Consider the following 27,784-nt stretch of genomic DNA (forward strand, 5'->3'; position numbering starts at 1 on the left):
TCCTGGAGGATTGGATGAACAAGAGATCAGGCTCTAGAGGAAAGGACCAGAGCCTCAACTACTGTCTGCTTTACATGATGTCTACAATGTTTCAGCAGTAACTTCTCCCTGCCCCAAACTAACCTCTTGCTAACAGAAGAATGAAGTGGGGTGGAAAGGGGAGAGTAACAGATGATCCCTGTGTGCTCGCTGCAGCGTAAATCCTGAGGTGGATCCTGCAACAGATCAGGTTTTCCTTCTGCTAACAACTGAGCTCTTAGATCTGCAGCTACAATGAGTACAGATTCATCTGGCCCATTCCCTCCTCCCTTCCCAGCACCCCAGGGGAAAAAAAAAAAAAAAAAAACCAAAACAAAAACCCACAGACTTTGATTTGTTCGTAGCGAATTTCAGCCCTCTGAAGCTGCCGGCGAACGTGCCTGAACTGCTGGGAACACGTCTGCCCCATTCCAACACACGTGTGCCAGGGACCCACGCGCTGCCAGGCGCCTCCGGTTATTTGTTTTAACTGTTACCTCGACCTTCTGCATTTTACAGTGAAACAATTAATATCAGGGTGAATCTTGAGAGCTGCCTAGAAGAGTCAGAACAGGTTTCTTCTCAAGTGTATGCACTATCATCCCATTTGTTATGTTTGAACTATCTGCTCAACAAGCGCGGTGCTCTTAAACGACAGCTTAGAGAAGCATTTTAACGAATGCTGCTACCCAAAGGCCTGTGGAAGGAGGGGGAAAGATTAGTTTCAGTCCAGCAGCAAGGTTTTAGCTCTCAGACTAGCCTCCTGAATTTTTGTTGTTTTTTTTTTTTTACTCGCTGTCAGGGCATAACTGCTCTAGCAAGTGTATTAAAAGACTGATTCTGCTTCTCCTGGTTAATGAACTGTTCATCAAGGCAGCTCGCTGCACTAACAAAGACAGATGAATGCTGTTCCTGCACTGCTGGCCTCTCTGCAAGCAGGGAGCATTTCCTGGGTCTTAGCATAAAGCCAGGGAAGCACTAAAGAATGCCGTTTTAATTGACTAGTTATGACCACATTCTTCAACCTTTTCCTGTAAGCATAAGAGAAACCGATTTTTAAATCTGAACAAGATAATTAATCTTCACAAGCAAGGTAAGAACGAGCACTTTGGCAGGAGCACCCCGGCTGCTTTCTCCCTATCTTTCACAGGTTCATTAGCATGCAGATCTTCAGCCCTGTGTATTTGCTGCCAACAGGACCTGGAATTGTAGAGCACCAACTTTATCTTCAGTTACAACACATCTCCTTTCAACTACACACCAATCAGTTGTATCATTCTGTACAATTTCACTGAACCTTCCTTTCAGAAAGTTTCCCCTTTTGTCATCACAGGCAGGAGTGGTGGGCAGTGCTATTTTACCTGGAAGGTTTGGTATGACCCACATCAGGTCTGCTCAGCTGTACATGCATGGTTTTGAATTTAAGACAAAGACTTAATTAATTAAAGACAAAATTTAAGACAAAGAGTCTGGCTTTCAAGGTTAATATCTACACAAACACCTGGAGGACCAACTGGTACTCTTAAAAATTAAAGGAGATATTTATCACCACCTATTCAAAGGACACTACACTGATATGAAGCCACTTGACTTAATACCAGTCACATGGCTTTTTCTATAAAATTTAAGTAACATCTCCTGAAATTCATATCAGATTTATTTGTGCTGTCAAGACTTGCTCTTGTAAACTTAAGACTAGCTCACATGGTCAGAACAATATGCAAAGCCTCCCTTATATAAAATTTAAATGGCTATGATGAAATCAAAAATCTTCAAGAGTCATCTGTATATCACGAGTTTTTATCAAGCAAACAATAGCATGAAGCCACTTAGCTTTTCAATTTCACACTCTGAAGCTCTCATACATCAGATGCCTGTTGTTAGTCTAAATCCTGTAATTACTCTTCACTTTGCTGACCTCAATAAATAAGTCAACAACTGCTCAAAGGAATGGCACCTTCTTCAATACAAACTGGGCCAGAGCTCTCAAAGGAACCAGTTACAAGCAACCTGGCATGTATTTACACACGGCATTCCTGGTGGCCATCTTGCGTCAAAGGCACTTTGATGCTGCTGAAAGCACACTCTGGACCCACCAGGCTACAGCCAGCTATGAGGCTGGGGTACTGGTGTCTGGAAAAGAAACTGGTGTCTGGCCAAGCTTTCTTGGATGACTTGTCCTTGATATCAGATGTGTTCAGCAATTTGACTTAGCTGTTTTGTTTTGTTTTTTCTGTGAAGGGGAAATAGTAACCCTGCAAAAAAAAAAAAAACGAAGGCAAAAATATTTTTCCTTCTCAGAAATCTTCTAATTAACTTGCCAGGACTCAATGACAGGCTTATAATGAAGGATGCTGGTTATGTCTGCCAGTTAGATAAAGGAAGAAGGATTTTGGCTCTTCTATGCCTTTTATCCTGATGATGGATAGAGCTACAGCTGTTCTACCAGCTTCATAAAGAACAAGGCTCCCTGGCTTCCTTCAGCAGGGCCTCAGTGGCAGCCGCAACTAAAACAAACCAGGAAACCAACCTCCCTGTCCTTGCACGACAAGCGCCCCATTGAGAAACAGAGAAAGTTGCATCATTTACAAATTCCGTTCTTTGGAACAGTTTTACTGCACCCAAATTACACACTTCTGTTCACAGCTGCTCCAAAACACTGCAGGAGGAGACACCTGGAGCTCAGCGCTGCAAGCTTCTACCTTATACATAATAAAAAAAACCCCACAAAACAAGCCAAGAGCTGCCACCTGCTTCAAGGTCCTCCCCAGTGCAACTCCAGGATCAAAGTTTACTCTTCTCTGAAGACTCCATTCAGGCTTCATTTCCTGAAGGATGGTTATGAGAAATACCATGAGCTCTCTCCACTATTCCAGCAGCACCAGGATTATTTCTCAACACAAACTGCTCCAAGTTCTGCTCATGAGCATGGACAAAATCATGACACTCAGGAGAACAAGAAGTGATCTTCCTCATGAAGTGAAGGTTTCTCAAACACCACTGCCAACACCACCAAACTTCAGACAAAGCAGGCATAATGTTTGCTTTTCAGAGACCTGGTCACATTAATACTAGTAAAGTTTCAAGAACTTACAGGTCTTGATTAGATTCACATATTCTGTAAATTACACCCACTCAAAGCTAGTAGTGCAGTTCACCTGAAGTATGGAGCACCAGTCACTCTACTTTTCTCTGTGCTGGAATTCCCTCTCATCGTGGGAAGTAGTCAAAAGAAAGTTTGATAGCAGCCAGAATAACTTTATTTGCATTGAAATGGAAGTCTTGGGCATGCATAAAAAAATTCCAAATTATTAACATCCAGCAAGAAGACCTGGACATTTCTGGTTATGATAGTACAGGATTATTTTGGCTGCCACCATGCAAGGAAGAGAACAGAAATGACCATTTGACTATTTCACAGGTCACCAATTATCCCATGATCTGGAACACTGCATCTGCTTAGCATGCATCTTTCCAACAGCATGGACAGAGCTGGAAGTAAGGGTTCAACAACAGACAGAGAACATAAGCAGGATTAAAACACCATTATATGGTCAGATAGCAAGAAACGAGATGCATGCAAAGAAAGATAAAGGTATTCTTAAGATAATCTGTCCATGTGGCAGTAAAAAAGCAGAGGAAGGCTCAGACTATTATAGAGTTTAAGAAGAGGTATCACCACCTATGCTATATCCAAAAATTCTGTTCACTATGTGCATTTTTCTACCCTCCAAACCAGCCAGTGCTCACCACTGCATGGGCAGAGCACGAGCTGACCAGCAGCTCAAGTCTCTGGCAGCAGTACCACCGTGCTGCTAAGAACCAGGTACTGGTTCACAAGCCAAAGCACCAGTGTACTGTGAATCTGAGTACTTTGTGAATTTTGAATACAGGAAAGTTATTTCCTCAAACCACTCCTGCTAGTCTCATACTGGGAAGAGATCACCAAGTGTCACCTCATGGAAGCAGGTATCACCTTACCTGGTTTCCCTTCCCACTTGTCACCAAAGCTCCAGCATCTTCCTTGCACACTTCGGAGACACATAGGGAACCAGAAAAGTTCCCTCCAATGTGATGAAATTAAACATTTGTCCCAAACCTGGCAAGCAGGAGAGTCCAATAAACTGGGTAAACTGTGTGTAAACATGTGATCACCTGATGTAATCTGTTACTTCTATTTATAGAAAGAACCTGGCCCACAGGGACCATTCCTTGGATACCCATTAGTCATTACTCTCATCAACAGCTGACAAAAAATTAAAGTATTGTTTTTTAAGATATTAAATTTCCACATATATATTAAAAACAAGTATACCTCTATACCAATAAATATGCATTAAAAAGTGTATCACACCACCTGTACCACATTGAGGGGGTTTTGATTATTTCTTTTTTCTTTTTAATTAGTTAGGTTATTAACTCTGATATTTAGGATGTATCTGCCAGGGAACCATCCAGCTTTGTATTTATAAGAAGAAATCACAGAAGGCAATAGGAAGACTTGTTGACTTTGAAAAATTTAGGTCAGACCCAGAAATTCAGGCACTGTGCACATCCTGACTCCCATTTCTTTCCCATGCATCACTCATGACTGTACTGCAGAGAATAGTAACAATAGCCTGAATTCAATGTCCAGATTTGTTATTAAGTGTTCAGATCTCTATAGAACTGTCTTCTTAACAGATTAGAAGTCATCTTCTCAAAGCTGGATGACACATAGGGATCAGAGAAAAGAAAGAGGGCTGAGGAACAGCACAGCTCTAGTGAGAATCACTTCATCCAATTTTGTCTTTAAAGAACAATAAATGAAGAGATGTCTCTGGTGGGAAAAAAAATAATCAAAATACAGGTCTGAGAGGTTTCTGAGAAGCACACACATTCAGCCCTAGCCATACTGAATGTGTTCAAAGGAGATAGGGGGTGAAAGGACAGAAGCAGTAAGGTGGAAAAAAGGAAAGCAGCACATCAGAAGAGGATGAAGGACAGATCCATAAAAGCTAAAGTATGAATTTGTCTTCACACAGGCACAAGTGAAGGATAATTCTGACGTCTACATGTGGACTAGGCTTTCCCAAGAACGCTGGGGAGGAGAGGGAAAAAAGCAGCAATAAAAATAACATCCAGAGAAAAAAATCCTGCAACCTTAAAGCGGGGTATACATTATTTTTTGCCTTTTCTGAATCACCTTCATGTCCTGCTCCTGTTCCTATTCTCAACATAGCTTGCTGGGAAGTTCACATGATGCCTTGCCCAATGTCAGAGGCTGTACAGGCAGTTGTTTCACACCAATCACTGTCGCCAGAAATTCAGCATGGGGTTTTCAGCCCGCTAAATTGCATCCTCAGCCCACTGCTTTCTGCAGGGTTCAAAGTTGGTAATCTCCACCTCTATCTAGTTTACTTCAAGTGACTCAAGCAGAGCAGGGATCAGCAGAAATAGGTTAGAGTTGGGTTCAGGTTCTAGATTTCCCCCAGGTGTCTGAGATGCTCTTTGCGTTTTGTACTCAAAATCTGATGTACCAACTGGAAGAACAATTTATAGGATTTTTTTTCTTCATTTTTTACTATAGGGATCACTTACTCCATACCCTACAAAAAGGTATGTGATTGCATTACTACTGGTATCTGTCAACCCCCTTTTTAAAAAGCAGGTACAACACTATTTTTACTCAGCTTACAGTTACTGGACACTGCAGCATTCCTTTGAGGAAGCTGGGCAGGTGTCTAGCAAGCAGTGGAGTTGGAGGCAGAGTAAATCAGCTGCTATAGGAAGAAGCAGCAGCCAGCTGACAATATAACTGTGTCACAAAATCACAAGTTTAGCCAGGAACCTGACGTGGCAAAATGCTTTTTTGCTTACATTCACTTCTTTCAAATCCAGTACTTTATACCCCTATGAATACAAAGATGTATTCTACTCTCAGATACATTAACATCTTCATATCTTCATGAGTCCAAGTTTACTTCCTGAGTGGCTAAAAAAAAAAAAAAAAAAAAAAAAAAAAAAAAAAAAAAAAAAATCACATTCTTCCATGTGATTTATATTGCAACAGGCAGCACTCCCTAAATATTCAGACTGAAACACTTGCTTTCAGAAAGATACACCTCTTTCCTATTCTGGAAGTAACTGCTCCCTTTCTTCACTGCAGATTCCTGCTCTTGGTACAGACTCTGGGATTTATAAAGGTTCCAAAGGAAAAACTCAAGAACATGACATGTACTGGTGAGTTGCTCTAGTAACAAAAACAACTGAACATCCACCTGTGTGGGTCAATAAACAGAGGAATTTATGGTAGTGCCTTACTATATAGAAAAACAGTTTCAGTAACAATGTTACAACAGAAATCTCACATTGACTCACTCTGTCCTATACCGGGAGACAGCCAGGAGCCCTTCAGATCATCACAACAGCACTCAGAACCCAAGTCACTGAGGTCAGTTTCAGGGGAAAAAAAAAAAAAAAATGCACATTTGGTTTCGACTCCTACTCTAAATACAAAGTTCTGTAGCTGAAGACAGTGTTGGGGCTCTCCCCATCTGAGATGTCCTTCACACCCACTGCAAGAGATGTACAGCAGGATGTCAGGGAAGCTAATCATGACAGCTTCACAGAGAAACAGAGGGAAAAATTATGAGAGCCTTACAGAATTCTGTGGAATAAACACAGTACTCCTCCCGTTCCCAACTATAAGATCCAGAGGCAGCTGTGCAATCTTAACAGCACTGAGCTTGTATGTGATAAAAAAACATAAGCCAAGCTAATGAAGGTGAATATATTTACAAGATAGTGCAAAGATCTCCATAACAAACAGTCATTAGCAGATTAGTATTATGAATCTAATCCAATTAAGAATTTCCTTTGCAAATGCCCGGAGGAGCTGGAATTCCTCTGGGAAGACCTTTCCATGTTTAGAAAAGGCTCCCATGAGTCACGCCTGCAGGTCTGACAAACCAGGAAAGACCAGATCCACAGCAGCACCAACAAAGCCCTGAACTCCACCTTGAAGTGAGCCACTACATCCTACTGAGCTTCTTCAGGAGCTAACTTAAAAATGGACCTCAAAGCAGCCCCAAAACTTCACAGTTCCACAAGTCCCAGTAAGTGTAAAATTGGCAGCTTCCCAAGCAAAGGGACAAAACAGCAGAGAACTTTCTTTCTGAGCAGTCAGGTACCCTCTTTAAACAGCTTCAGATCCTTGTGGCTGTTTGAGGTGATGCTAGTCCTCACAGCAGCCATGTCTGGAGACAAAGCCAAGTTAAGCAGTTACATGATGACTTTGACAGAATCACAGTGGCTTGCTCCAACCACTTCTTGCTGATATTGAGAATGGCAGCAGCAATCCATGGCTTGATCTGTATGCCCAATGCTGCAAAACATGCTCACACATGCAACACACGTACAGGCGAGAATCATGGGTTGCAAGCCCCCAGATGAGATCAGTTCATCAGATCTTTACTGGGACCAGTTTTCTGGCGCCCTCAGTTTAAGTCTGTAGATTGAGGTTGACCTTATCTGCCTTTGCATCGAGAGATATAGGACAAAATAAGGTGAGTGAAAGATCTCATTGGTACAACTCTGCCGAGCAGAACTGCCAAGACCGATCATGTTACCACATCTGCAGACACATGCGCAGTGACCTCAGTGCCCAGAAACCAAGCCAGGGCAATTGCTTCCTTCTGGTTTAGGATCACTATGTTGGCCCTGATGATACTGAAGTATCAGAACCAAAGATACATACAACTAAAAGTTGCCGCAAAAAAGAGTATTGTTTTAACAAAGTGTCAGTTAAGACAGACTGATTTAAATTAAAGTTGGAACAGAACAGCTGACTCCCTGATCTTCAGACTGTAATTACAGGAACCTTGATGTAGGTTTCTGCCAGTCATTTAATATAAAGAAAACCAAAACAGTCTCAGAATAAAACCTTGTAGTTAAACTACAGGCTTTTCTGAAGCTGTGAGCCACACCAACAGGCAAAATTCAATGTACTGAAACCTGCTCCTCTGTAGTTAGGCCTGAAGTTCATCTTTCCTGCACCTTTTTGGACATCCTGCTACTCCTTGCAAGGGCAGATGCTTCAGATCATTCCAAGTTCCACCTAAACCCCTCGAGGCAGCCAGAGATGCCCCTTAAGGGAAGGATTAGCTAAAACAATAGGCTAATGTTTCCCTCCCCTCATACATAATGAATATTTATGTAAAAACCCCCAAAGCTAGACAAGGTGCCAGGACAGGGCAGGACCTGAATAAGGTCCTGAATAAGGTGGACCTGAATAAGGTGCAGAAAAAGTTACTGATGTACTACCAGTCAAACATAACTTTTCTTTTTTTGTTCTTTGTGCAAAGCATTTCACCAACGTGAGTCATAGGAAGTATGCAAAACTCAGGCTAGTTTATCTTCCTCTACTTCTCTTTTACTCCAGTTCTATGACAACAACACTTTGGCAAAAGCTGCCAAATCAGAGAGGAAATGGAACCAAAGGCTCCAAATACAAACACAAGGAAACAAGTGGTGCAAGAAGTTTGATGGAGCTGCCTGGCCCCAGGATGGATGCTGTGTACCTCTGTGGGGTGATCCAGCAGCTCAAGGAAGGGTTTTTGCTGGGCAGTGCCACAATTATGGTTTGATTACTGTAACAGGCAGCTGTAGGCAACTCAGGTCACTTCGCCATGCTAGCAGCGTCTCAGAGCCAGCAGCATGAGATTTGTAAGGGGGACTTGAACAGCAGCATTCAGCAATTTTGTGCTCCTCCAACAGAAATGCAGGCAGTGAGAATTTGGAAAAAAAAAAAAAAAAAAAAAAAGGAAAAAAAAAAAGGAAAAAAAAAAAAGGAAACCAGCAAACCAAACACAAAACTGCTCTGTTAGTTCTCCCTCCTGTTGTCATTCCCCTCCCCCAGCTTGTTAACTAAACTTTTCCTCTCCCAGGGATCTTCCTAATAATCCTTCAGTGAAGTTGTAATGGATTTGCAACAAACCAACTTCAACTTCAATCAAGTTTACCACAAGCTCAAGAAAACACAGGGAATTCTATCAATCACAAAGCCAGGAGGAGGATATAAATGGGGCAGAATTGAAACAGAACTGGAAAATAAGTTTTCAATCATGTAAAGAAGCATACGCCATTCCCCGTGGTCTGGGTTAAGGCAGAACATCAGAATGAAAATGCAGACTGCACCATTACCCAAACCAGCAGATTACGGGCAGACAGCACAACCAAAAGCAGACTTAAAGAGCTAAAACCCCCAACCCTCTATTTTCATGAATTGTTAAAGACAGAAGAAAACCAAAACACCTCTCTGCAAAATCAAACGTGTCTGTGGTATTAATCCAAGACAAACAGTCACCTGACTGTGATCCTAATCCAAGTATGTTGAAACTAAGTATCTGGAAGGGATTTTACACTTTCCTGTAACCCACCCAGGGAGACAGTGTCTCTCCAGCCAGGCTGACCATCCTCCTGCTCCAGGGACACTTACACTACCTGCAGGAGTTTTATGCTGAACCAGCGATTCTGAAACAGAGCTGTGAGAAGAGCTGACACCTGGGCAGATGAATTGGGAAGCCACTTCCACCCACATTAACTCAAGAAGCAGTCGTCCCCACAGTGTATCAACAAAACTTGTTATTTACCATCAGAGATGTGTAATGTTATCAGATTTGGAAAAGTTCTGAGGGCTTTTGGACAGGTGCCTTTTGTTTTCTGCAGAAGAAAACACGTTTAGGTACTGAAGTTTAAGAACCTCACACTCAACTAACAAAATCAACTTGTTCTTAAACAGCACAACACAGGAGAGTTTCCTCTACACAGGAAACACAACCAGTTTACGGGCCATTGCTCTGGGTTAACTCCTGGGTTTGTCTCCAGCCTGCTGCATAACTTGGGATGATCACACCCTTGTCACTCATTTTCTTTTATAACGTGGCCTCTCCTATACAGCTTTAATTAACTGATGACAATTCCTAGGCCTATTAAAAGCTGCTCTTCTCTTTATTTTTATTTCTTTTTTTTCCCCCTGCTATTTTGATAATAAGTATACAACCTGGTACTAAACTTTACAATAAATATTTAGAGAACAGGTAAGCTATCAACACAGTGTGCCCCAGCAGTACGTTTAAACTGCTGTTCAAATGACTTAAAACAAGCATTACACTGCAGCTGCTGGTCTTGAAATAAAAGGAGGCAGAAAGGAAGCTGCAAGTGCTGCCTTTATGCCAAAGTTTATATCCAGAACGGAAGTTTACTTTCAGCAAGGTGTGGGAGGTAAGGGGAAGAAAACACAAAAACAAAAACTGAGCAACCCTTTGGAACAACCTGGTTCACTTGAAGGCCTTAGCTGAGTGACACAGAGAGGCTGGCTCACAGCACTGCTCCCTCAGCAGGGCCTGGGCTGATACCCCAGAAGAGGTAACAAATACAGTGAGGAAACAAAACCAGGACTGCCCCTTCCATTTCTGCTTTGAAGGACAACTACTTAGCCAAAGTTTTTTTCTTAATAGCTATAATGCCACTAGCTCAGTAGAGACAAAGCTTTACAGATACCTGATTTACCTGACTGTTGGCCACTAACTATAAGAAACTTGCCAAACTGAGCCATAGAATTCATCCAGATTTAGCCGTGCACAAAGCAGACTCATTTACAGTTAAGTTTAACTAAGATTCAGTCAACGAGGACACTCTACAGCTCTTTCCATCTCAAAATGTGAAGTTTTAACCATCCCTTCAGCTTCACTAGAAGGCAGCTCAGGATGTGATTAGAAGCACCTGAAAGCAAATGCTGAGTTTTAAGTAACTACGCCTGAGAGAAGGGAAAAAACCTCTTAAATTAAAGCTCACCAAGGAAGACGGACAAAATGAAACAATAATTAGAGCCTAGTAAATATTAGAGGATCTGCACTACCACTAGTAGCACTTCCTCAGGGTAGGAGGGATGATGTCATGGCTGCACAGCATTGTCGGGTTCGTCTGGCTACACGCTGCTAACGGGACACTCCCTACAGAACTGTGACCACACAGTCAGTCCTCCCGGTATCAGCAATCACTTTAATAGGTGCTCAGAGGCCTGCAATTAACATACAAACATGGTATAACCACCAGGCAAAAGAAGAAAGAAAAAAATAAAAATAATAACGGGGGGGGGAGTGGTGGTGGTGGAAAAAACAGCAAAGAGGAGACAGCTGTAACAGGGTGGCAAACAAAGCTCCAAAGCATGAAAGAGAGAAAGGAATGCGGTTAAAAAAATCTCCCCTAAGGAAGAATACTCTGTACGCCCAAGCTCCAGCTGTTTGACTTGCTCTGCTCCCTCCTCCACTCCATTATCCACTCTGCCTCTGCTAATTTAACACAAACCACCCGCCTGTGTCAACTGTTGAAGGGGAGATTGGGCCTGGGATGAGCCTGGGCACCCAGTACAGCAAGGAAAAAAAACTTTGGGGAGGAAAGTTAAGATTCCTCCAGAGGGTGGGTGGCTTTGTGTTGAGAGCTTAGAAAGATGCGAAGGAAGGCAGCAAAGAAGAGTCCTTCCCTGCTGCAGCCTCTTCCTGACTAGAGCTTTGCCACCGCCTCCACACGCACCTCTCGACTCCCACAGGGCACCCAAGATTTGCATGCAGAAAGAGCTGCCTTCATCAACAAAGCCACACAACTCCCGGCAAGAGCACCCCGCTGCCCCCCAGTTCACAGCAGTCACTTCCCACCGAGAAGACAAGCAGGTCTGCAGAGCCAGGGGGAAAAAAAAAAAAGGAGGGAAAAGAATAAACCCGGCCAATTTTCAAGTCTGGAGGCCTGGATTTCCACGGGGAAGGTATTTTTCGCGGTTGAGATACTGGGGGGGGAGCTCTGTGAGGGTTTGGAAGTCATATATGCAGCCAAAATGGCGCTGAGAATAAAAATATAATTTAAAGGAAGGTCGCCATATTGTAAACAGTGAGGCAGGGAGACACAGAGACAGCAACCTCCATTATTCCCAGCAGCTGCAGCAGCACGGAAGCGCTGGGAACGTCAGGCCTGGTGCAGAGACGCCACCGCCGCTTCCCCTGCTCCATCCAGGACCCTTCTCAGGGCCACCCCCAAAACAAGGGGCCCTTAGAGAAGGGTGAGGAGGGAAAGTTACCCACGCAGAAGGAAGGTGGGAGGCTGAGTAAGGGCAGCAGGGAAGCAGGCAGGCCGCGCAGGCAAGCAAGCAGCGGCCTCGCTCCTCCTCTCAGCACAAAAAGAAAGCAGGATAGTGGACCCCCAACCCCGGGGAAAACTGCGAGGGAGCTCTTCCCCTCGGCTGCTGTGGATTAGTCTCGGGGGGACGTGGAGACGGGTGGGGTTGGCACCTCCTTTTTGTCCCCGCTAGCTACACCCGCTGCTCCCCTGAGCATGGCCGGGAGCTAACGGGAGCTGCTGGAGGGAAGCAAGGCGCTGCCCGGATCCGGAGGGAGATCTCGCCGAGCCTTACCAGCACTGGAGGTGGAAAGCGGCGGGGCAGTGATCGCAGCAGAGCAGATCCCCTCCTTCCTTGCAGCTATCGCAGCTATCGTGGTTAGTGGCCCTGCCACTTCGCCTCGGCTCCTTCTCGGGCCTCCTGCTCTTCTTCTCCCCATCTTCGCTCTTGGGGGGAGCCAGGAGGGCCTGGATTTGCTGCACACGGGAGGGACAGACAGAGAGAGGCTCTGAGGGGCTGGGAAGGACCCTGACCCCCAGCGCCCGTCTCTCGGCTGCCCGGCGGGGGAGAGCGGCCGCAGCACGGAGGGGACGAGGACGCAGGGCCTCCGCCTAGCCCGCCCCGCCCGCCGGTCCCGTGTCCGGGAGGGCCTCTCCCGGGGATTGGGCCAGCCGCCTCCGTCCCTCCGCACTTCCTTCTATGGCCACCGGGCTCCGGGGGGGTGAAGGGTGTCCCTCGCCATTTTGCAGCCCCGCGGCCTCCCCGGTCGGGCCTTCCTCCCCTCCCGCGGCCTGAGCCTCACCTCCATCAGCCCCCCGGAGGTGTCCAAGTCGTAGACGATCGTCTTGGTCTCCATCTTCTCCCACATTCATCCAGCCCGGGAGCGGCCCCCCCGGCGAGAGGGAGCGAAGCGGATGGCGGGGTCAGGGGGGGGGAGGAGGAGAGAGGGGGGCGGCCCCTCAGCAGCGGCGGCGGCTCCGCGTCGAGGGGGCGGCGGCGGCAGGGGGAAGAGGGGCGGGCGGCGGGGCCTAGCCCACAGGCCGCAGCGGCTTGCCGGTCGTCCTCCTCCTTCTCCAGCCGGGCCCGGGGGCGGCTGCGGGGGTCCCCGCGCCCGCTGCCATGCCGCGCAAAGGGGGGGTTCTGGGGTGAAGAGGGGGGAGGGATGGGGGGCACGGACGTGGAGGGAGGGGAGGGGGCGGCGCAGCCCCGCGACCGCCGCACGCGCACGCACCACACTCAGGCGGCGCCGACGCTCCGGGCCCCGCCGCGCCGCCCGCGCACGCGCAGACCGCGCCCCCGCCCCGCCCCTCCCACCGCCGCCTCCCGCTCGCGGCCCTGGCGGGGCGGATGGGGGGGGCCTGGAGGGGAGGGGGGGGCAAAGGGGGAGAGGTTCTCCCATTGCGCATGCGCGACACCGGCGAAGCTTCCCTCTCCCCGCGCGCCCACCTCGCTCCGCCCCTTTCCCGCCCGGCGAGGTGAAGGCGGGAGGCGCGCAGGCGCGTGGCCGCCGTCACGTTCCGGGGTGGGGCGCGACCGTGGGTGACGTCACGACGCGGGGCGGAGTGGGCCGGCAGGGGGCGCGCGGGCCGGCGGGGCGGAGGGAAGGGGCGTGTCCAGCGCGTGGCGTCACGGCGGCGGAGTTAAAGGGACAGCGACCCCATAGCGGGGGTAAATAGGGGCACCCAAGAAGGCGTCACCGTTTCTTCTAAAACACCATTTTTTTAATTAATGAAACAACCAAAAGATGGGAGGTGGGGAGGGGGTGTTCCGCTCCAGACCCGGGGGGGCCACAGCTGGGGCCGGAGCTGAGGCCCGGGGGAGGCACAGCCATGCCCGTTGCCCCCCCCCCCCCCCAGGTCCCCGGCTCGGGCCCCGCTGGGGTGCTGGGACGCGGGGGGGGGGGGGGGGACACGTCGGTGGTGGAGGGGACGCCCCGGGGGTTTGGGGAGGGGTGGCGAAGCAAGCGGGGAGCCGGGGGTACGCAGCATGCTCGGGGGAAGGGGCGGGGAAATGTCCCTGCGTGGCGGCGGTGGGAGACGGGAGTGCAGAGGGGGGACAGGCCCTTTGGTGGGGGTTGGCGAGGGTGGGGGATACCTCCGTGGCCACCCAGCTACCCCCCCAATCTCTGCTGTCCCCTCTCCGCTAAGGTCCCGGGGGGCCCTGTGCTGACCCGGGGGTCCCCACTCCATCGGGGTCCTGCAGTGTCCCGGTGGGGGAAGGATGGGGAATGGGTTCAGCTCAGCACCCCCTGAGCATGGGGCGGGGGTTCGGGCGACAGCAGGGTTTGGGCAGACCCCAGGGGGGTGCGGGTGGGCCGGGGGTAACAGAGGGGTGGCCAGCGCCAGGGGGGCTCCCAGCAAGCACTGAGTCTCCTGGGGAGAGGTGTGCCCGGCCCGTGACGGGGGGCCCGAGGAGGCCCGGGATGGGTGGCTGCAGCGCCCAGCTCCACACTGCCCACGCCTAGATGGACACCTCATACTCCCTCGTCTCCTGCAAAGAAAACAGACTGCGAGGGGTTGGACACTCGGTGGTGCCACGGGGCGCCCAGGACAGGGACAGGGCAGCTCCCACCCTGTAAGAACCTGGGGGACATCCTAGAACACAGGCGACCCTGGAGATAGATGTCCCATCCCATGCATTGGGCCTGGATGGATGTCCTATCGCATATGTTGTTCCTAAGTGGATGTCCATCCCATGATTAATCCCTGGACACATGTATCATCCCATATGTGGCCCCTGGATATATATGCATCCCGAGCATGGGTTCTGGATAGATATTTTCATCCCATGTGTGATCTCTGGATGCATGTCCCCTCCCACACATTGTCCTTGGAGTGCATGGGCCTATCCCACATCAGTCCCACCCCGTGCACAGCCCCTGGCACACATGTCCCATGCAGGGTGCCTGGGGTGCCCAGCCAATGGGGGGGGACCTGGGGGGCCAGTACTTACTCCTGTCTCATAAGTGGGGTTGTCAAAAGCTGACTCCACGGTGATGTGGTCGTAGGGGTGGGAGCCAGCAAGGGGCAGCTGCAGAGCTGGCTTCCCCTGGAGCCTGTGGGGACAGGGCAGCTGCAGGGCTAGGAGGTCTCCTTGGGGGGCACAGGGCCATGAGAACCACCCTGCCACTCACTTGGAGAAGTAGAGATAAATGCCACCGATGAGCAGGGCCACCACCAGCACGGGCAGGAAGATGGCAATGGCGACATTGGTGCCCTCCAACGCTGGCCCCGAGGGCACAGCCTTGGCCACTGCTGTTGGGGAGAGTGGGGGCTCACCCAGGGGGCACCCCACATCGGCTGCACCCCAGGGTGGCCCATCAAACCCTCACCCTTACCATCCAGGTTGCGGTTGCTGTAAAATTCATCATAGGAGGCTGGAGAGGAGGAAAGGAAGAAAGAAGCCAGCATCAGTGGTGTGTGGAAGGGATGGCAGAGGGGTTCTGAAAGGGTGCTGGAGAGGTGACGGGGTGATGGAGGGGTCCTGGGGTCCCACTCACCTGCCTTGCAGATAGGAGGTGAGCCGCTCCAGCGTGAGGGGTGCCCAGGCAGGCAGCGCAGGCTGCCCTCACCCAGCAGTGCCCGGCCTTCAGCGCAGGAGAAGCGCAAGACGGCTCCCGCCGGGTACAGCCGCCTCTCAGGGCTCTGCCGCCCGCCCGCCGGTGCACCAGGGTTGTGGCAGGGCTCGTATGTCTCCGCTGTGGACCAGGGGGTGGGAGTTGTGGCATCAGTGCCCACCACTGCCACCGGGTTGGGCGTGGTGCCTGGGGAGGGGGTGGCTGACTCACGGATGCACTTTGGGAGACGGTCACTCCACTTGGGTCCCCCCACAGCACGGTCGTGGCAGGTGAGGGTCCCAGCACCTGCCAGGACGTAGCCCTTGTCGCAGACGTACTGTACTGTTGCTCCCACTGGGAATTTAGGGCTGGAGACCACCCTGCGACTGTGCTCGGCATCCCCAGGGTCCCTGCACGAGGTCACTGCAGATGGGAGGGACCGGTAGTGACAGCAGCCATGAGGGATGTTCTATGGGGCAATGGGGACACCGGCCAGAGCTGCTCACCCCGCTCGCAGGAGGGCAGGTCAGCGCTCCATGTCAGGTCCCAGTGGCACATCAAGAGGTCGGTGCCAGACAGCTGGAAGCCGGGGTAGCAATGGTAGGTGACCACGGTGCCATGAAGCAGTTCTGGCTGCGAGGATGTTTTCCAGCCATTGGCAATGTCTGGCAGCTCAGGGCAGGTGTCATTACGGGGGACCTCTGTGGGGACAGCAGTGTGAGTGGGGTGATGGGGACACTAGGGACATCAATGATGCTGTCCCAGCATGAAGCTCACCAGAGAAGTGGATGACAAAGCCCTGCCGATAGGCACCGGCACCGGAGCCAGGGTCTGACTGGAACTGGATCGTGACATCAGCGGTGGAGGCGTAGAGCTTGAAGCGGGCACGGGTGCCCGTGTACTGTCCCAGGATGCGTGCCGTCAGGTCATCCCCATCGTAGAAGGTCAGAACGTCCCCCGCACCCAACCGCAGCCTGGAGTGATGGGGCCATGAAGGTGGGGGTGCACGAACCCTCTCATCCCCCCTGTCCCCAGTCACCCCTGCACTCACACACGGACGTCCAGCATAACACGTTTGTCCTCCTCCACGTGCAGCCCCCAGATGCAGTCCTGGCCCTTGCCGTACGCCTCCGGCCAGTTGGGTGAGAGCACCACGCCGGCCGTGTCTGTCAGCTCCCCACTGCACACCGCTGTGGGCGCACGCTGGGCTCGGCACGCCGCGGGGCACCCACCGTGGTGCCCACCACCCACTGACCAGCACCCACACAGCCCCCAGCTCCAGCACCCACCATCCCCTTTGGCTCTGGCTGCAGCATCTATCATGGTCCATCCCCAATTCCAGCACCCACTTCATCATCCCATCTCCAGCATCTCCATCTCCCACCATGCCCTTCAGCTCCTGCATAATTCCTGGAAGGTGGCTCCGGCCTCCCTCATGACCTATCCCCATCTCCCATGGCACCCCCCAACTCTTAGCACCTACTAAACCCCTGTGTCCATCTCCTTGTGCCCCCCTACCACTGGCACCCACCACGACATGCTGGCTCCGTCTCATTCCACTGCGGGTCACTGGGGTCAACGCACTCAATGATGGTGGAGCCCTGCTCCAGCGTATAGCCAGGGTCACAGCTGAACTCCACTGTGGTGCCCACAGGGTACCGGGGGTCGCTGGCCGTGAAGTTCCCATACTTGACAAAGGGCTCGTAGCAATGTCCCTGCTCGAAGGCTGTGGGCACAGGGGCGAAGGTCTGCGGGTGCCATGTGGGTGTGGGGATGCCCGGGTGCCCCCCTAGGCCCTGGCCCCATACCCTCATAGCGCAGCGCCATGCCCGCAGCAGCCCCACTGCTGTCCGTGGTGAGCTCCACAAAGAAGTGCTGCCCAGTGCTGAGCAGCCCCTCGATGGGCAGGTACTCCACCTCATAGGAGTCATACACTGGTGGTGCCTCTACGTTGTTGCCATTGCGGATTATGAGCCTGCCAAGACACAGGAGGGTCAGAGTACTGTGTCAGTCATGGCCAACAGCACCCAGCCTTGGGCCTGGCCAGTAGTATCTTCCCCAATTGTGGCCAAGAGCACCTTTCCTTGACTGTGGCCAGTGACACCCATCCTTGGCTGTGGCCAACAGCATCCATCCTCAGACATGGGCAACAGTGCCCACCCTTGGGCCTGGCCAACAATACCTGTCCTTGGATATGGCAAACGGCACCCATCCTTGGATACGGTCAATAGCACCCAGCCTTGAACGTGACCCTGGCCCAGGTTCAAACCTGTCATCATCCTCAGCCAATGAGACCTTCTCAAAGTGGAGGTGCAGGCGATGGCCGGCGGGCGCCTCCAGCAGCCAATGGCACGTCAGGTTGTTGCTGTAGTTCCCGGGGAAGCCGGGCGAGATGATGCGTCCCACCGTGGCATTCCGGACCACCCCACCACACGCCGCTGCAGGAGAGGGGCTGTCGGCAGCCGGCCATGCCACGCCAGCCCTGCTGCACCCACCGGTGTCAGTGCTTACCGAGACAGAGGGGCTCGTGGGCGCTCCAGAAGGGGCGGGTGGCATTGCGGCAGGTGAGCCGGTGGGCACCTTGCAGCTGGTAGCCGGTGGCACAGCGGAAGCGGGCGTCCCCGCCAGGGTGCAGGCTGCTCACTGACACTTCCCCAAAAGCTGGCCGTGCTGGGAAGGGGCAGCTCAGCAGGTAGGCTGGAAGAAGGCAACAGCATTACCAGGCTGAGGACCCCAGCCCAACACCCACCTCCCCAGGGAGCGCCAGGGTGACACTGTGCCTATGGCTGCCAGTAATGCCACTAAAAGAGCCCGTAATCGCTCACACCAATTAGATTCCCATTAATGTTCTTTGCCCGGTCAGTGCTTGCTTAATACAGCAGCAGCATTAACTCCAGGATGCACCGGCACACTTGGCATTAGCTCAAGGGAGGTGCCAGGAGGGGGACATTGCCCTGTACCTTGGTAGTGGAAGTGGTAGGAGCCAGGGTTGAGGGGACGGGGGCTCTGGAAGCGGAGGGTGAGGAGGTTGGCTGGGCTGCGGATGACCTGGCCCCGCAGCAGGAAGGACTCGTTGGCCAGGAGGGTGGGCTCCAGGCCCCCCGAGCTCTCCACCGTCAATGTCTCCCCATCCACCAGGCTGATGTTCTGCACCTACAGGGGACAGCCAGGTGTCACCTACCCAGCATGGCACCAGCAGCACCTTGGAGCTCCTCGGTCTCTAGGCAGCTTGCCCATGGTCGATAGCACCATTCCAGCCTGGTTAGCAATGCCATAAATCATCCCACCACTTCAAGAGCCATTGGCCAGCGGCTCTGCTGGAGCACCGCTGCACAGCCAAACCCATGCCAAGCCCTCTGGAGCAATTTGCTATTAATGATGTTAATTAAGCGGTGCTGTGTGGGGATGAGCGGCAGCACTGGCAAGGAGGAGGAGCCAGAGCTGCTGCCTCCTGCTTGCTGCTGGTTTTTGGTGAGCCCTGCAGCAGCCCAGACCCTGGGACACCTGGAGGTGGGAACATGTGGCCACATGCCACCAAGAGGACCAGGGTGTGGCCATAGCACTGGCAGATGGCTGCTGGGTTCCTGTCTTTGCCCCACAGTATTGCACCCATAGATGTTGCTCACTCACTTGTTAATTAAATCCCAACGTGGCTTCTTCCACAATGAGTGCAAGCACGAGGCTCCCACCCACCTGAATCCCTAGCCCAAGCCATCTCAAGGGCATCAGGACAGGGACAAGGACAGGGACTTTTTTGCCACGCCCTGCATGGCCAAGCAGCATGGAACCAGGGATGGACCGTGCTTGCCATCTCATCCCACCCACAGCCCCCCACTCACCTTGAGCTCCACACCATAGCCAGGGTAGACAGAGATGGTGTAGGTGCAGTCCAGGCTGCCATCGTAGGGGACACTGGCTGGCTCTGGGGACACCAGCCAGCCCTCGGGGCCTGCCAGTGTCCGGTTGCAGGGGACTGGTGACAGAAGAAACACTGGCTCAGTCCTGCTTCACCTCAGCTTCCCTCCCAGCCCCCTCCCCAGAGCTCACCTGGCCCCTGCAGTGTAGTGACGGTGGTGGTAGTGATGGTGGAGGTGGTGGTGGCCCCCTCTTCATCTCCAGTGACTGCAGTGGCTGCTGTGTAAGGTCCTGGGGATATGCTGGGGGTGGCAGGTGCTAGGCTGGGGGGTGTGGGACTGGATTCTGGCACCCCAGCAGGGGACCATGAGGGGCTGGCACCCGGCACAGCCCCCCACGCCTCCCCCCATGGCCCTGGGTGCCCAGCTGGTGTGGTCAGCGGGTCAGTGGGGAAGGCAGCCCTGGGCAGAGGGGTGCGTGGCGGAGGCTCGGGGGCTGGGGGACCAGGGGCTGGCTGGAGAACACCAGCATCAGGCAGGACGGGACCGGGGCCACCGGGCAGGAAGGGTGCCTGGCCCAGGTAGTCCTTCTTCAGGAAGGCTTCATGCAGCAGGTCTTCCAGCAGCGGGTGGTGATTGAGGAGCTTCAGTGTGGGCGCTGTGCTCACAAAGCGAGCCTCTGCCTCCCGCTCTGCCGGCGTAGGCAGTGCCGTTGGCTCCCCTTCAGCCTCAGCACTCTCCCCAGCCTTTCTTGCCAGCCCGTTGAAGCCTGGGGGGAAGAGAGAGTGTGGGGTGCTGGGGACCATCCGTGGACCCATGCTGCATCATGAACTGACAGTGCCCTAGGGACCAGCACTTCATTCTGGTCCAGTGATGCACCACAGACTGATGCTGCACTGTGGACTGGTGATGCATGAGCAACTGATGGTTCATGCTGCACCACAGACTGATGGGGGCACCCAGGACCAACCCTTGGATATGGACTGATACCAGACTAGGGGGTGATGCTGGTGTGGTACCAGGGACCTGGGCTGCACTGGGGAAAAATACTTCTTCATGGACCAGTGAATTAGGCCCATGCTTCACCATAGGCTGGTGCCACTGTGAGGTCCACCACTTCCCTGCAGATCAATGCAAGGCAGCAAACCTGTGCATCAACCACACGCAGTGGAGCCCTGCTGTGCCCTTCACTGGGGTAGCCCACGTAATTAAGCCCTGGCTAACTAAGGCAAAGCTACAGCTTGTACCTCATTCAGGGGGACCCCCTCCTGTGAAACTAGCTCTGGGGTTAAGTGTCCCTGGCCACATCTTGTCCCTCTCCATGGAGGTGGCTATTGCAGGCTGAGGGTCCCCCAGGATCTTTCAGCCCTGTGGTGCAGACATGCAGGTGATGGGAACACACCCAGGGAAGCCACCACAGCCTGAATGCTAGGCCACCAGTGCAATGAGTCATTGAGAGCTCAGCTTTTCTTTTTCTGTGTGATGTCAATCTGCTGGGAACCACCTCCCACCTGCAGCCACCAGGACCCCCCCAACCAAAGCTGCCTGCTCAACATGCCCAGCCCAGCCTTTTAAAACTTTCAGACCTTTAGAAAATGTTTTCACCAGCCCCAACAAGCCACTTACCACTTCTCCCCATCTGATCCAGTACTGCACAGATCCCTCTCCTGGGGGGCTTAGCTACCCATTTTCCCCAGACGAGGGGTGCCATGGCACAGGGATGCCATGGTGTGACCCAGCATCCCTCCAGTGAGGGACACGAGGCCACAGAATCACACAGGCATGTCTCACCACCGTGCACAGGCGCTGATGACACCACACTGCCAATTACTGGGTAATTATACTGATCCGTAGCAGGGCAGGGCCCCGCGAAGATTAATTACTCTGCAACTGCCACTTTTAAGGGACTATTAAGAGACATTAGCTTGGGCAAGCTGTGCGGGGGGAGCCATTGGGTGCTGGTAGGGATCTCCACCTCCCTGCCACCCACCCCCTGTCCCTATTATCCCGGGATGGGGACGATGCCCTGGGCATGGCAGGGAGGCGAGCACACAGCTGCACCATCTCCAAAAGGTTCACTTGCCCCCCGGCAGGACCAGAATTATTTTTTAATAGGATCCATTTATTAGAACATAAAAGTTAATGAGTTTATACTGAAGGGCGCCAAAATCTCTTTTAGGCTTTAACAGCAGATCAGTGCTCAGAATGGGGCCTGTGCTGCCAGAGCCACCCCATGCAGTGATGGCTGGGGCAGGGACACCCACCCTGGGCTTGCTGCACCCCCCTTTTAACCAAGGGTTGCTGGGCGGAACCCATGTGGGCTGTCAAGTGAGGCTGGAACCCATGGCAAGACTCTGACAGCAGGTCCCATCCAGGTGCTGTGGCACCCTGGGCTGGGCTCTGCCTAGTGCTCTGGCTAACACAAGGTGCTCCTGGTACCATGGGATGCTCGGGACTGGACATATTTTTGGCTTTTGGAGCATGCAGGATGCTCAGGGTACTGTAGAAAAGTGGGGGCCCAGATGTTGCCACCCATGCCCCTTGAGCACCACAGGATTAGAGCCTCCACAGATGTCTCTAAGCAGCTTATCTCCAGTGACCGTGTCACAGCTGTGTCCTTCCCATGTCCCAAGTATGATCACGAGCTGGTTACACATGCACAGGACCATGGTATCCAACACCCTGCCCTCCAGACCCTTCTACACCCAGCAGGGACCCCCCCAGGGCTCAGGGTGGGCACAGACCCTTGCAAATGGGCCATCAAGTCCACACTAGCCGGATGCCCACTGGCATGCGTGATACGTGCCCACGGCAGCAGCTGGGCTGGGGTCCTAATCCCTCACATCGGCTTTTCTGAGTGGGAGTCTATTAATGGCATCTAGAGAGATGCTGGAGACTAATCCGGCTGTGGTGGATGCCCCCCCCCCTCCCGGGAATCAATGCCTCCTGCTGTCACAAATAAATAAATACGGCTGCACGTGGCCTCCTGGGGAGCACCGATCAATGCCACCCGCCAAGAAATAAATAACACAGTGCCCGGCCTGGCAGAGGGGACAGGGAAGGGCCCTTGGTCACCCCAGCAGCATTGTGGCTCCATTGGCATGGTGCTACTCCGTGCCTCAGTTTGCCCAGCTGTAGGAGAGGACTGGCAGCCTGGTGAGGGCAGGAGTTGGGTCTTAGAGGAGCCCGGGTTTATTTTCCAATTTAAAATCCAATCTGGCTTTGTCCCCGTGGCCGCAGTCCTGATAAATGAGCTGTCAGGCAGCCGGCGCCACACTCCCCCACCCACAGCACCCCCCGGTGGGCACAGGAAGGGAGGATGTGCACGAGTGATGCCAGATCCCCGTCTCTGTCCCCTCCCCTGGTGGCCCTGGGGATGGGGGGACAGCTTCCTGCCTGCCTCTGAGTGGGAATGTCCTGTGGGCAGGAGCAGAGAGGGGTGGGTGGGCAGGCACAGGCAGTAGGGGAGAACAGGCAGTGGTAGGGTGGGGACAGGCGTGGGTATAAAAGCAGAGGCAGGGGAGGGAGCAGGAGTGGGTGGGTGTGCACACAGACGGTGTGAAGATGCAAGCAGGGCTCTGCAGGCAGCTCCACATCACCCAGCCCTCCTCCACCTGCCACCCAGCCAACAACAGTGTCACACAGCCAACCCACTGGCACACGGTGTGGTGAGCTGGGCACCCTAATGGCAACTACACCAGCACCCAGATCCTGCCACCTCCTCCACCACCAGATGCCCACAGCCAAGCCAGGGCTGCCAGAGCAGCTCAGGGTGGTGAAAGGACACACAAGGGACTGCCCAGTGCCACCACTGGTGGGCACAGCCACCAGCCCCAGCGACTGCCAGCAGAGCTCAGCTTTAATATTCATGGCGACGCCGGCGGGGAAGCATTTGACCTTGTATGTTTTGCGATTCTCCTTGAATTGAACAGTCATTTACCCGCTGACACATGTCACATGTTGCCGCAACCGGTTCCCTGGAGCATGGCGGCGGCCAAGTGCTGGCTGATAAACCAGCCACCAGGCCCCCGGCATCACCGGCCCCACGAGGGCAGAGCCCAGTGGGTATCAGGGTGTCCATCCCTGGAGCTTTCTCCCCCACCCAGTGGGCATCACAGCAGTGGGTGCCCTATCCCCTTTTTGCTGCCTGTGGTCTGTGTGATCCTGCTCTCCCTGTGGAGCTAATGCCTTTGTACAGCAATTTCCCTGACTGCTGGCGGTGATAAATTGCACATCTGATGCTATTTTGGACCCACGCAGTGCCACGTCCCTCCCTCCCTGCTCCAAATTAGCCCCTCCCAGCTTTGCCTCAGGGTCCCCTATGATGGGCACCCACAGGGCACCCACAGTGGCTCATGCCAGCTGCAGGATCCCCCAGGGACCCAGTATTCACCCCTCTGGGTAGCAGAGCGAGGAACCCAGCCTGCTGGGCACCTGATGGGTGCTGGGGGACCTCTCTCCTGGCTTGAAAAACAGTTGCAGGAGAGGAGCGAGAGCCACTCGTCTGGTTCAGCCACGTCACCAACCCCTCGTGGCAGGATGGAAGTGTGGAGCATCACCGTCTGCTCCTGCCAGAGCCAACATCCTGGTTGCTCCCCTAGAAATGCAACCAGAGCATTCCCTGTCCACCAAAACCCTCATCCTGCCCCATCACCCCCCATTCTGGAAGCCCCCAAGGGCTGACGTTACAGCCACATTTCCTCCCTGCTTCCATCACCTCCATGTGTTCCCCCAACAGTGGCTGGTGCAGCACCCCCAGCACCTCTCTCCATTTTCACAGGGTCACAGCAGTATTCTTGTGGATGATTAATATTTGATCCCTTCAGCACAGCTCGTTACTGCATTTAAATTATATATGTAATAACCCCTGCTAGCTTGCAGGCTGCCTCCTGCTGCCTCTCCTGCAGGCAGGGGATCAAGCACATCCCCAACCCTAGCTGGCAGGACCCTCAGACCTCCCAGAAGATGTAATAAGTGGTGCTGGGCCTCAGCACAGGGCAGGCTGGTGGGGGGGGAGCAGGGAGATGAAGACATCCCCCAGCTGCCTCCAACAGGTCCAGGCTTCGGTCTGGACCCGTCCACAATTCACCAGTGCCTATGGCAGCAGTGGTGATGGTCCCTCCACTGACCCCATCTCCCCTTGCTGGAAGAAGGATTCTAGAGCTTCTGAGCTGCTGCCTGCGACTGGAGGGAATCCATTACCTCCCTGGTTATAGGCAGCTTTCAAAGGCAATCTTTCAATTGTGTGCATTTAAAGAATTGATTGGAGGCGAAATTATTCTCTCCCGACGGAGCCGGAGACACAACTTCATCCTCCTCCCCCGGGGCCTGCCAGTGCTCCAGGGGGGGGCAGCAGCCCAGGGTCAGCCCAGGCCCCAACCCCGGCATGGGGCTGCGCACTGGGAGACACAACCCTGGGGGCCCCAGGCCAGCCTTGGCATCCCACCAGTGGCACAGGGGTATCCCCCCCCCCGACTGCTCCACACTGGGCCCAGAGTACATCCTTGCTGTGCCCTTGCCTGGTCTCCTTTGTGCCCCATTTCTCCCCCCATGATGCCACTGATCTGGCTCTGTCTCCTTTGTGCCCCATTTCTCCCCCCATGATGCCACTGATCTGGCTCTACCCTGTGGCTGAACAAATCATAATTCTGTCAGCCCTGCCTGGCCCAGCACCATGTGCCAAATCTGTCCCTGCCAGTGCCAACATGCAGCCGGCCCAGTGGCCACCAAGCTTCCAGGGATATGGCAGGGGCAGCTGGCCCAGCCTGTGCCCTGCATCCCCACGGGGCAGCCCTGCCCTCCTACCCTCTGGTTTAAGAGCATTATCCAGATAATCCTGGCCTGGTGGCACGGCAGCGTGGCAGTGATGAGCTCCTCCAAGGCACACAGGGGACAAACACACATGCTGTTAATTACTGTAGCAGATGCCTGCTTCCTTCCCCATCCCCCTCCTCACAATGAGACCCCAAGCAGCACCCACATCCCCAGGGACATCATGTCACCCAGCTGCATCATTCCCATGGTCACAGCACCCACCATGCCAGCTGACACTGCAGAGCAGCCCATGGGGGCACAGCCAGATCCTGTGCCCTCCCTGTTTCTCATCACCCTAGGCTGACAGGACAGCAAACTACAAGGTCCTCCCTTGAGCATGGTGAGGATGAACATCCAAAAAAAGCTAGGCCTGCCATGGGTCTTCACCAGCAGAAGGGGCCCCAGATCCATCCCCTACTTTCTGCTGGGGCAAACCCATGAGGACACTAGGAAAGCAGCAGGCCTGCAAGCCACTGCACAGAGGTACAAAGACAGACAGGATCAGACCCTGCATTGCCACCACCCAGGTTACATCACCAATCTCCTCAGCATGGATGAGCTGTCCAAGACCCCTGTCCCCATGGCCCTTCCTCACCACACACCAGCCCAAGCAGATTCTAAGTCAAGGCTACAGTGACATTAAGCATAGCAGTGCTACACCAATATCAGGGTGCTGATCTGGGAGCCCTGACTGATGGGTGACAGGGCGCGGGGAGATGAGCCTCATGAGCAGCTCCTAGCACATGAGAAGGGGGGGCACAGGCTGGAGTGAACCCCTCCACTTCCAGCCCTGGGAAGAGCTCAGCACCTCCCAAGGCATCCTTACCTCTAGCACGCTGGGAAATGCACATGCAGAGTTTAATTAACTTTATTGATATTCAGAAATTAGGGGACTGACTAGAGGTAATTGCTCATTAGAAATCATTAGACTGACACAGTAAGCACCAGCCTCCCTCGGGGGAAGCCTGCCCTGCTCAAGGCCCTGCTCCCAGGGCAAAACCACGGACATACATGTCCCCCCCATGTCAAGCTTCACTGTCCCTCCCTGCTCCCTGCTCCCTCCTCCCTCCCCCCAAGCAGGGCAGGAGATGGGGTTGCTATGGCCTTACCCCACTTACTGCCAACCAGAGGGTCCCCTATACAACCCCCCACAAGTAGGGGGGCTGTGTCAGCAGCCCTGGGTGGCAGAGCAGGATGGGAATAGCAGCGGGCACAGGGCCACGGCTGGGCTGCCAGATGGGGAGTTTATGTAACTCCAGCACGGCTGCAGCCTGCATCCCGCATCCCACTGGGACCACAGCCGGGCCCCTGCCTGCTCCTCACCCTGTGCATGCTGACCACCACCAGCATGACCGTGGTGGATCAGTGCACCTCGAGCCCTGGGCATGTCCCCAGTCCTGGTTTTTGGGGCAGCAGAGCCGCAAGGCGTCAAGGCTGCCAGACTACCCATACCCCGTGGGTGGCAGAGCCAATGAGCCAAGCAGGGTGTTGGCTGCTCTTCCTAAGAAGGACCAACACTCGCCATCCCTGCGCTTCCCTGACACCCTTCCCAGAACCGGAGAGATGACCCCAACGAGGACGGGGGAGGGGGGGTGGAGGGGAGAGCCCCAGTCCCCAACACCTCCAAGCCCCACGGCAGGGACAACACAGAGGGACCAGTTCATGGTTCACCGCCGGGTGTAGCCAGGATAGGGGGGGCTCCAAGGGCTCGGCGGCCGGGGGACCGGTAGAGAGGTGCCTCCCACCTCCACCACACCGCCGGTAATACTGGCATAGGGGCTGTCGCCGGAGCCCGCCGGGGGTGGCGTTGCACCAGCCCGGCTGCCAACCACTGTGCGCGTCCCCAGTGTCTCTCGCTCCCCGCTCTCCGCTCCACCGGGCTGGGGGTGGGGTGGCTAACGGCGATGTGTGTGGGGGGGAGAGGTCTCGGTTTACCGGAGGGAGATCTCCTGGTGAGCGAGTTAGCAAAGTTTGGCACCGACGGAGCGGGGCTGGGTCTCCCGGTAGCGGCGGGGTGGTTGTGCGAATAGGAAGCAGGTCGGGGGAGGGTGACCGGGATGGGGGGGTCACTTGGGAGTGGCATTGGGGGGGGTGAGGGGTGTCGGTGCTTACCGTGTGCCGGGGCGCGGAGCAGCGCGGCGAGAAGCGGCAGGAGGAGGGCGGGGGTCGGCGGGCCCATGGCCGGCGGCGGTCAGCACCGCGGACAGCTCCGCTGCGGGCACAGCTCCGCCGCCGCCGTAACGCTCCGAGTGCGGCGCCCGCCAATCCCGGGGCCTGCCCGATCCTCCCCCCAACCCCCGCCGTAACGCTCCGAGTGTGGCGCCCGCCAATCCTGCAAGGCTGGGTAAAGAAGGAGGGGGAGGGAGTTGGGATGGGGGGGGTGCTCCTTCC

At 53.9% G+C, this 27,784-nt stretch overlaps 2 protein-coding genes across 3 annotated transcripts in view; both read right to left on the reverse strand.

Moving 5' to 3' along the window:
• PHF12 (PHD finger protein 12) overlaps nucleotides 1–13,464 on the reverse strand; it is a 32,267-nt gene extending 18,803 nt beyond the window's left edge. Inside the window, exons 1-2 of the mRNA XM_071765367.1 lie at nucleotides 12,972–13,464; nucleotides 12,464–12,645 (exon numbers count right to left, since the gene is read on the reverse strand). Coding sequence (XP_071621468.1) covers nucleotides 12,464–12,645; nucleotides 12,972–13,037 — 248 coding nt within the window. The 5' untranslated portion in view covers nucleotides 13,038–13,464. The remainder of the gene's footprint in view (nucleotides 1–12,463; nucleotides 12,646–12,971) is intronic.
• A 404-nt stretch (nucleotides 13,465–13,868) lies between these two features.
• SEZ6 (seizure related 6 homolog) lies at nucleotides 13,869–27,738 on the reverse strand. Of its 2 annotated transcripts, none has more exons than XM_071765193.1 (17): nucleotides 27,506–27,738; nucleotides 19,773–20,348; nucleotides 19,565–19,698; nucleotides 18,686–18,878; nucleotides 18,237–18,422; nucleotides 17,995–18,163; nucleotides 17,534–17,700; nucleotides 17,257–17,451; nucleotides 16,777–16,915; nucleotides 16,503–16,699; nucleotides 16,232–16,426; nucleotides 15,957–16,148; nucleotides 15,669–15,866; nucleotides 15,507–15,545; nucleotides 15,303–15,423; nucleotides 15,122–15,224; nucleotides 13,869–14,659 (listed from the first exon to the last, which is right to left on the reverse strand). In XM_071765193.1, exons 1-17 carry the CDS (start codon nucleotides 27,570–27,572, stop codon nucleotides 14,630–14,632), a joined length of 2,901 nt encoding a protein of 966 aa, XP_071621294.1. In that variant the 5' UTR covers nucleotides 27,573–27,738; the 3' UTR covers nucleotides 13,869–14,629. The 2 variants fall into 2 exon arrangements, with proteins under 2 accessions (XP_071621294.1, XP_071621293.1); XM_071765192.1 differs by having other exon boundaries at nucleotides 13,869–14,675; nucleotides 27,506–27,678.
• Between the last annotated feature and the right edge of the window lie 46 nt (nucleotides 27,739–27,784).

The sequence above is a fragment of the Heliangelus exortis genome, chromosome 21, assembly GCF_036169615.1.
Source record: "Heliangelus exortis chromosome 21, bHelExo1.hap1, whole genome shotgun sequence".
Classification (NCBI taxonomy): Eukaryota; Metazoa; Chordata; class Aves; order Apodiformes; family Trochilidae; genus Heliangelus; species Heliangelus exortis.

Bases quoted from the DNA above. Each gene is read 5' to 3' on its own strand.
- SEZ6 (XM_071765192.1), bottom strand. From the start codon at position 27,572: ATGGGCCCGCCGACCCCCGCCCTCCTCCTGCCGCTTCTCGCCGCGCTG. The intron at 16,427-16,502 runs GTGAGCTTCATG...CTGTCCCCACAG, and splicing joins CTTTGTCATCCACTTCTCTG to AGGTCCCCCGTAATGACACC. The intron at 15,867-15,956 runs GTGAGTCAGCCA...CCTGGTCCACAG, and splicing joins CCGTCTCCCAAAGTGCATCC to CGGAGACATACGAGCCCTGC.